At 39.6% G+C, this 9,245-nt stretch overlaps 1 protein-coding gene across 1 annotated transcript in view; it reads right to left on the bottom strand.

Moving 5' to 3' along the window:
* Nucleotides 1-2,204: 2,204 nt before the first annotated feature.
* Nucleotides 2,205-9,245, bottom strand: part of LOC137296312 (beta-ureidopropionase-like) — a 43,788-nt gene continuing 36,747 nt past the window's right edge. Inside the window, exons 12-15 of the mRNA XM_067828085.1 lie at nt 7,703-7,743; nt 4,647-4,733; nt 2,598-2,685; nt 2,205-2,341 (exon numbers count right to left, since the gene is read on the bottom strand). Of these exons, the coding sequence (XP_067684186.1) occupies nt 2,599-2,685; nt 4,647-4,733; nt 7,703-7,743 (215 nt within the window). The 3' untranslated portion in view covers nt 2,205-2,341; nt 2,598. The remainder of the gene's footprint in view (nt 2,342-2,597; nt 2,686-4,646; nt 4,734-7,702; nt 7,744-9,245) is intronic.

Below are 9,245 nucleotides of genomic sequence, written 5' to 3'. Positions count from 1 at the left end.
CAACATCTTATAGGTCCACTGCAATATAAGAAACTGGAGGTGATGCCTGCTGTCTACAGATCGTGGGGTCAAGCGGGGACCAAATGATACCACGACTGCTTCAAGTATGCGCGAAGTGGTTGTGACAATGCATGTCCTGCGTACCATGGTGTACACTAGGTATAAACAATGCCCAACAATACTTGACTCAGTCTAATCAAGTCGAACGATAGCGTGTCAATGCATGACAATAAGCACCATTTTCGGTCACGCACTATGTGTCAAGTACATAGTTTATGCGTAAGCAGGAAGGGAACAGAGCGCAAACTTGGCTTCACGCTCTCATGCGTACCATCAGAATTACACGTATTGCGACGACATATTGTGCCGCAGTGCGGAGACAAAATTCGTGTGTCAGGGCGGCATAAGAGTGCACAGCTAGCATCAGTCGCATACACACAGGAATAGACTTCCTTGTGTTTAACGGGTTTGCACCAAGTGCAAACAAAAAACGTGAGGGTTTGGACAATATATTCCAAATATATGAGCATTATGTGGACCCTCATGTTTGCGGAGGTTCAATGATTTGGGAAAAATTCAGTTTCAACAAGGGGTATCCTGTTCGGGGTCATTTGGGGTAGAGTGAATGAGTTTAGCAATAATTCTGCAATACTTTGGCAGGGGACAGAGGAAATGGGCTTCACACATAGTACGCATGTGGGGAATCGAACCCAGGCTTAGGCATGACGAGCAAACACTTTAACCACTAGGCTATCCAACCGCCCCCAATTGCAATAGCGATACAATTTACAGCTATGGCTAACAAGCTAGATTCCTTTTCGTTTGTTTGTTGTTTAATACCGCAATATTCCAGCTGTACAATCTGGAAATAATGAGTCTGGACCAGATAATTCAGGAGTAGCATCATGAGCAAACATCCTGGTTACACTCCCGGTTTCACTCAACTGACCTCAGGAACATTCTGCAGCACAATCAGATTGATAGAATGGACAGGGCTGTTATCCTGATTGGGCGCCAACATTAGCAAAGTCTGTTGGTCCCTCAAATGGTTCTCAGTTGGTACAATTCTTGCACAAAGAATTACACTAAGAAATAGTTCGATGGATCAGCCGTAACTTGTTGAAATGTCACAACAGATCATGTACACCTTAGATGCACTCTACTGAGTCGGATAATATACTGGTACAGCATACACTGGTTGACTGGCCGACTTGACTGTCTCCCAATTTGGTCAGGGGCATGTCCAGCTCAAAGAGCAGTGCCAGTTTGCAAATGACTGTCCCAGTAAGGTAAATAGCTAATATTGCCTTTTTATGGTGTTTAGATCTTATGGTCTCTTTGAATATACTGATCAGCATACAATAGATTAGTTTACACAAGCATACTTTATTGATGTGGAAATGCTTCTAAACAACACTATTTCAACAGACATGTCTGTTCTGTTACATGAGCTTCTGGTATGGTTCTCTCACCCAAACTGATCAGTTCTTACACAGACACTGAATTTTACATATATTTGTCTTTGATTCTGGTGCCAGTGTTTACATTTTTGCAGCAAACATACATCTGTCTATGCAGAGCTTTTAGTTATGAGTAAATATGTATTACAAACATGCTTTTACAAGCATGTTCTTTTCTGTATAGTGCAATAACATATCAATGTAAATCAAAGTATCTTCTTGAATAAAGGTAAGAACTGAGTCCCACAATCAAACTACATGTGAAAGCATGGTCCTCAACGTTATAAAGGTTCAAATCTTAAAACCATGCTTACAGATTTAACATTGTTCTGGATCAGTCAGTAATCTATAAAACATAAGCACTGCTTTACTACTTGGCCCCAAAGTTTGCTGGAAACATCTTCCCTTGGTAGAATGACTTCTGTGTGCTTGAGGTTTGAGTGACTGTTTGCACCTTATAACATATGACATACACCAACAGAGGCAGAGACTGCCTGTCTGTCACCTGAGCTGATACTCCCACAATACATCATTCTAATCCCCAACTGTGAAGTCATGTCTACTTTCAAGACTGTCTCCTGAATGTGCAGGTCTACACTTAAGAAATATACATATGAGAATATAAGGAAAAACAACAACCTGAGTTCTTTCATTACATATGAAGCTAACACAGATATGGAATATCGTTTCCAGATTTAACCTCCAGTGTCAAATCTAGGTCAAGAATAACAATACTGTTCTATATATTATGATTACTACAGGAGACAATATTATTCTCAGTCAATTCCGATTATGTCCTGACAAAGTAAGAATTAAGACAACAGGTTATAATTCCAAAGTCAGGGTGTCTAGGGTCACTAGGGTCTTGAGCCAGAGTCATCTGTAACAGAGAGATGCAGCTTTGAGTCAAAGGGAGCAAACACAGACACTGGAATGAAGTCAGTGTTTTATGTTTATGTATTTCCAAGTACCATCTCCTCTGGGATTTTTCTACAACAAGCCATATATGCCATTAGAGCCATCAAATATTTATCCTCCGGATAAGACACTGATCGCTGCAGATATTTTTTTTATGTTGATGTAGTTTGGACTTGAAGACAATCTTTAAAGATAGAATCAAATATTGTGGATGTACCCCCTAAACTTCTTTGATGACATTGGGAATGTAATCATCTCTGACTGCCTCTGTCAGCTCCTTTTGGTACATATCGAGCCTCTGGGTCATCTGAAATAATTCACAACATACCTGAACCTTCCCCTCCACATATCAAACGTCAGCCACAAGCTATGTAGAGATGTGGCCATCAAACAAATGCACACAGATACTTATTTCATTTAAAATAAAGGCACTGTCTGAACACCACACAAAGCAACATTCCAGCTATATAGCGTTGATTTGAAAATAATGGGAGTCTGAACCAGACAGTATAACAGTATGTGCACTGATCTACATAACTGGGATACAATGACATACAAACAAGTCAGTCAGTCTGACCACCAGATCACGTTAGTTGCCTGTTGCAAAAAGCAAGAGCTGCTCAAAACCAGTTCTGATGTAATCTTCTATAATGATTCACTGGTAAGTAACGAAAACTGCAATGGACATAAAACACCTCTCTTGTACTCACACACACCTGTGAAAATCTAGGTCAGAACTGATTTTGCAAGGCAATATGATAAAAAGTTCTTATTATTCTGATACTCAAATCGTTCATTTCTGCCACTGCCACTGATAATGGGATTTCTATGTCCGCTACCGATACAGGTATACAGGCACAAACAAATGAATTAGCTTGATTCTGTGAGTACCTGTTAGGAGTACATTTGGATGAAGAATTACCTGTTACTTATTGCCGCGTAACAATTATTGCCAACACCTGGCTGTAGCACTTGTGCAGACAGCTTTACTTGCACTTCCGTAGTATTTCACATATTGACACATCCATAAAACGATTGGTTACGAGAGTTAAAATTGCTCTGAGTATTTTACATTGTAGACTCTACAAATATGAATCCCTCAGAAGTCAAGACACAAACACATTGGGGGTGCTGTCACGTGACCATTAGTGACATGACATGAAATTTCATAAATGATGAGAATTGAATGAAAATCATCCTGGCTGTGTTTTGAATCTGACTTGACAATTCAGTCCACCAAAATTGAATCTATGACTTGACAATTCAGTCCACCAAAAATGTGGATATTAATGTGTCTGAACATATCCATAATCCCAACAGTCAATCACTTAACTTTGAATTGACCCAAATTTCCATCTCCGTTTTATGGACTCGACAGACACCATGCAGACGATACTGACAAAATATAACTGACAATTATCACCTTTATCTTTACGTTTTTCCCCGAGAAAACAAACATTGCCAAAATTGCAAACAATTACTCAAAATGTCAAGTTTAATAAGTTCAACTCCGCGATGACATCTCCGTATTCCCATCAGCTAATATCAGCATCCGTCAACATTTACAATGAAAGTGAGTTTTGTTCTTTCATATTTCTTTTTCTTAAAGACAAATTCCAATTATGAAATTTCTAAAATATGTCAAGGGTTGAAACACAATAGTTTTATTGACAAGTTTATGTCAAATTAGGTGAATAATATAAAAACTTCAGAAATGGCGTTAATGGGTCTTATTAGTAGCAGAGAAAGCACAATCTATACCACTGCGCTTCCTGTGGAGAAACATGAAACACAACTGTAAACAAGCCAAAAACATCAGTGAATAGCTGATCTATCGTGAAGATAAATTTTATTTCATTCTGTGAAGAAATAATGGAGCAAATCGTTAAAAACTGTGTAAAAAAAGTGATGAATGGTCGCTAGGTAACTAGTTTGAAGATGTACTTTTATCATTCGCCAAAAAATGCATCATTTAATAGACAGTGTTTTACTACAATCAAAGACAGTAAAGTTAAGACTATCACATAAGTGTCGTTCACCAGAGTACTGAACAAAAGAACTGTGTCAATATAAATGTATGGTGCTACATATGGCTCAAATATTAGAAACTATATTTGCCAATAAGACATATATCTCCTGCAAAATGTTGCTTGCAAATGTTAGAAACATGAAAACTGGCACAAAATTGAAAGAGATGTTATTTAGGTTGGTATTTGGTGATGTTGGAAATCCAAGTTCTGTGACCCGAACTCCACTTGACCAACTTACCCTGAAGTTCCACCTGTCATTCACCTGGCGACACAAGTTGAGGTCCATCTCAGTCACCAAGAGTCCATCACGGGTACGAGACAATGACTGTAACATCAACATCAACAACAGTCATCAGAAGATTACATATTCCCCCAGCCCAGCATATTTGAAAGGACAAATCATCCGAGAGTTTTTAGAGTATATTCGATTCATTTCCATGGAAATCATGCAAAATATAAATGCCATATATCTATAAACAGAAAAAGGCACCACTTAAGATCTGTCTCATATAGCTGCCAAGAGGTCTTGAAAGATATCAAATGGTTTTTGGGTTGTGTTCCGGAAACGAAGCCCAGCCCTCCCTTTTGAGTATAAATTGTTTCCGTGGACACCATATAAAATAAAAATGCCAAAATTTTGTAAATTGCAAAAGGCACCCCTTTGGGGTTTAGCTCACATATCTGTGAAGTTTTCCAGAAAGATATTAAGAAGTTTTCAAGTTGTGCTCCAGAAACAAAGCCCAACCCTCCCATTAGAGGAAATTCCATGGCATGAATGAATGAATGAATGAATGAATAAATAAATAAAGAAAGAAAAACAAACGCAAAAGGCACAACCTCAGGTTCAGTTTATTATATCTACCAATTTTGGTAGAAAAATATTGACCGGGTTTTGAGTTATGCAACAGAAATAAAATGATTATGGACAGACAGTAGTATACACGATAGCGGTACTGTGACAGGTTCTCCCTAAAGGGAGGTGAATCCCTATCACAGTACTGTTAATACTAGTACCGAGGTGCATGCAAAGTTTGAGTAAAATTGGTAGGACAGTTTTTCGGATACGGACTTCGAAGTGAGCATGGGTTTGGTATCGTGAAATATCTGTTTTTCAAAAAAAGTTTTCTTTGACAAGGGGAGGGTTTCGAACTCAGTATCCTCAGACTGACTCTGTCAAGAGAAAAAGGCAGCCAACACAAAGTCCTCATGGGAGAAGTTGCGTAACCTGATCTTCCTATTTCACCCTAGGGGAACTGTGGCTACTGGGGTTGTTTTTGCTATTCTTTTTTAAAAGAACTTTCTATCTTTCTACCCTTACATGACTGTTAAGGTAGTGAGTGAGTTTAGTAGTATGCTGCTTTAAACAAATATTCAAGTAATACCAGACGTGAGTTTCACACAATATACCCACAAGGTGAATTGAACTCAGCCTTAATCACACACACTGAAAGGAAGCTGTTTGATGTTCCTAATACTTATATACGTCTTCTCACTGACTAATTATTAAAACTAAGTGAACTGTCTTTACTCACTGTTCACGGATATAGAAGTTGCCTGGCTATTCGGCTGTGATGTCCACAAAGCAATTTATCATGAATCTTCTTTGAGAATAATTTGTTTGGTTTTTGTGAGGAAGGTTTCTCCAGCCTGTTGTCTCCCCTTTTCTAGAAGCGCTTCTTTCTCTTCTTCGCTGAAGATGGGGCATGAAATTTGGTTCGAATCTCTTGCTTCATTCAGTGGTCTTTGTCAAGTTCTGAGAGCACCAAACGAAACTCCTCACGCGGCGGAAACATGATCTTCTGTTGTGTTCAGCTGCAATTCAGCCAGAACTTTGATTTGCTTTCACCATGTTTTTTCTCTTCGAGTTGCAGCCTGCAATTCAGTCCAATCAACTCCATTGCTCTGGCCATAACTTCAATGCCCAGCACCTCGGGCGAGGCAACAATGGTTGACAACAACCCAAAGCCCAATGCGCCTAATTTCATCCTGATTGCTATTGTGTCGGGCGGTGTCAATGCTGTCCACGTAATTGACAGCTCTGTAAAATTTACAAAATTTATTACAGTAATATAATAAAGGCACTGACACCATCCCGAAGCTCCCTAAAGGTGCACAAGTCTCTGAAGAGAAAGCCAAAGCATAGCTAAAAAACAAGCCATCTGGCGAGTCTACATGCTGGCGCCTCGGCTCATCACGAGAAGAAAATTCTACATTTCAACACCGATTTGTGTTCACCAAGCCGACCTCCTGATCCTCACGCATGACAAGGTGAGACGCAAAACCTACAAGTACGCTCTGCACGTCGTCAATGTTGCCTGCCGCTACAAAGCTGCCAAACTGTTGACGATCAAACACTTGAATGAAGTCACAAAAGCCTTGGAATACATCTACAAACACAGTCACTTGACCTGACCCGCCTTCTTGTAAGTCGATCCCGGACATGAGTTCATGGGAGCTGTGTTGCAGCTGCTGATCAAGCATGACATCTGTGTGTGAGACGAGGCATAGTGGGAGCTCACTGCAGCCAAGCCTTCGTCGAGAGATTCAATCGCATCCTCGCGATTACACCTCACAGCACGGTCCCTTATGCATCACCCACTGTGCAATGACTGTTCTCTTAGCCGTTCAAGCTAACATTGTCTCGTGTGTGACTCACTCTGACACCAATTGTTTCTCTTTTTTTCAAAGTCCATCTGAAAAACATTATCTTCTAATTCTAACAACCGAAAATATCCTTTTCCCCAGACCGACCCATGCTCACTTCAAAGTCCGCATCTTGAAAACTATTCCAATGCATGTATTCACCTGATGAAGGAGCAAGCATACCCTCCGAAATGTTTTGATATCCATAATAAAGAAGTTGACATCCATAAATCTGGCTTTTCTTATGCTTTCCACTTCTACATGTCCATTAAAGAGTTATTCCACTGATTTTAATCAAATTTTGCATGCACCTCTGTAGTAGTATACACAACAGCAGTACTGTGATAGGGATTCACCAAAGGCTCAATTATATTGAACAAAGGTTTAATCTATTAAATTTAACCTTTGGGGAAGACTGCTATCGTTCACACTACTCAGACAGATGAGGCATCGACTATATCCTCCTGCATTACATGCCATGGGGGATAATAATTATTAAACCAACATAATTTTAAGACATATTCAACCCTGATGCCATTACTGCAAACATGAACAATATTATGTGACTCTCTGTAGATCTGCAGTTAATCTAATTCCATTCTGTTTAAGTTTCCTACAAGTTCCTCAACTGCTAAGGCATAATGTACTGACCGGGGTGCGACTTCCATCTGGACCAGCAACATAGCTTGATCCTGCAACACACAGATCCAGGTGGTTCTTGAAAGGCATGGACCAACGTGAACACATGACATATTTTTGTCCTTGATCCACATAGATCCATACTGGCTCAATATATACAGGTGTAACAGACATTGTGGAAATGATGTAGTATTTTAAATACTCTTGGAAATATAAAAAAAATTTGTTTACATGTATCTCTACAAGTTATGTAGTTGATATGTGAAAGTGTGAAATACCTGTTAAGATAAGTTCTGCCTAACTACAATCTCAAAGGTAGGGAGATAGGAAACATAAACAAGCGTCATCAGAAGATGACACATACCCTCGTTGCTTGATTTTTTTCAGACTAAGTTTGAAACATTTCCATGGAAATCATAAAAAGTATAAATAACATATCTGCAAACAGCAAAAGGCACTACTTCAAGATCTGTCTCATATATCTGCCAAGACCTGTTGAAAGCTATCAAATGGGTTTTGAGTTGTGCTCTGGAAAAGAAACCCAGCCCTCCCTTTTGAGACTAAATCCAAATTGTTTCCATGGAAACTGGGAAAAATTTAAAATGCCAAAAATCTGTAAATAGCAAAAGGCACCACTTTGGAGTCTACCTCACATATCTGTGAAACATTTAAAAGTTTTCAAGTTGTGCACCAGAAATGGAGCCAATCCTCCTTTTTGAGACTAAGTATGAGACCCGTGAAGGTCCCCGGGTAGAATAGGCCTTCAGCAACCCATGCTTGCCATCAAATGTGACTATGCTTGTCGTAAGGCGACTAACGGGATCGGGTGGTCAGGCTCACCGACTTGGTTGACACATGTCATCGGTTCCCAATTGCGCAGATCGATGTTCATGTTGTTGATCACTGGATTGTCTGGTCCAGACTCGATTATTTACAGACCGCCGCCATATAGCTGTAATATTGCTGAGTTTGGCGTAAAACTAAACTCACTCACTCACTCACTCACTCACTAAGTATGAATCATTTCCATGGAAACCAAGAACAATAAAAAATGGCAAAAATCTGTAAATAGCAAAAGCATTGCCTGCTTGTCATCTGTCTCATTTATCTGAACGATATTAAGGTTTACTGAACGATATTAAGAAGTTTTTGAGTTGTACAGCAGAAACAAACGTCACCCCCTCCCTTTTGAGAGAGTTTCTCACTCCCCCTATTCTGAACACCAAAAGGCACTACTAAGTTTCGCTGAAAGATATCAAATGGTTATTCAGTTGTCCTCCAAAAGCGAAGGTCACCCCTCCCTTTGAGACTAAGTTCACATCACTTCCATAGAAACCAAGACAAATATAACTGACAAAAATTTGGAAATAGCAAAAGGCACCACCTTAGGTGCTCTTTGCCATATGTGTTGAAAAATATTGAAGGGTTTTGGAGTTATGAGCCAGAAACAAAATGATTACAGATGGACGGACAGACGGACGAGGCGCCTACTATATCTCCCAGCATTACATGCCGGGGGAATAAAAAGCACAAAAATATGACCCCTTGTGCCTGT

This window comes from Haliotis asinina, chromosome 1 (assembly GCF_037392515.1).
Source record: "Haliotis asinina isolate JCU_RB_2024 chromosome 1, JCU_Hal_asi_v2, whole genome shotgun sequence".
In the NCBI taxonomy this organism is placed as follows: domain Eukaryota; kingdom Metazoa; phylum Mollusca; class Gastropoda; order Lepetellida; family Haliotidae; genus Haliotis; species Haliotis asinina.
The sequence above is the reverse complement of the archived record's forward strand: the minus strand, read 5'-3'. Positions and strand labels throughout refer to the sequence as shown.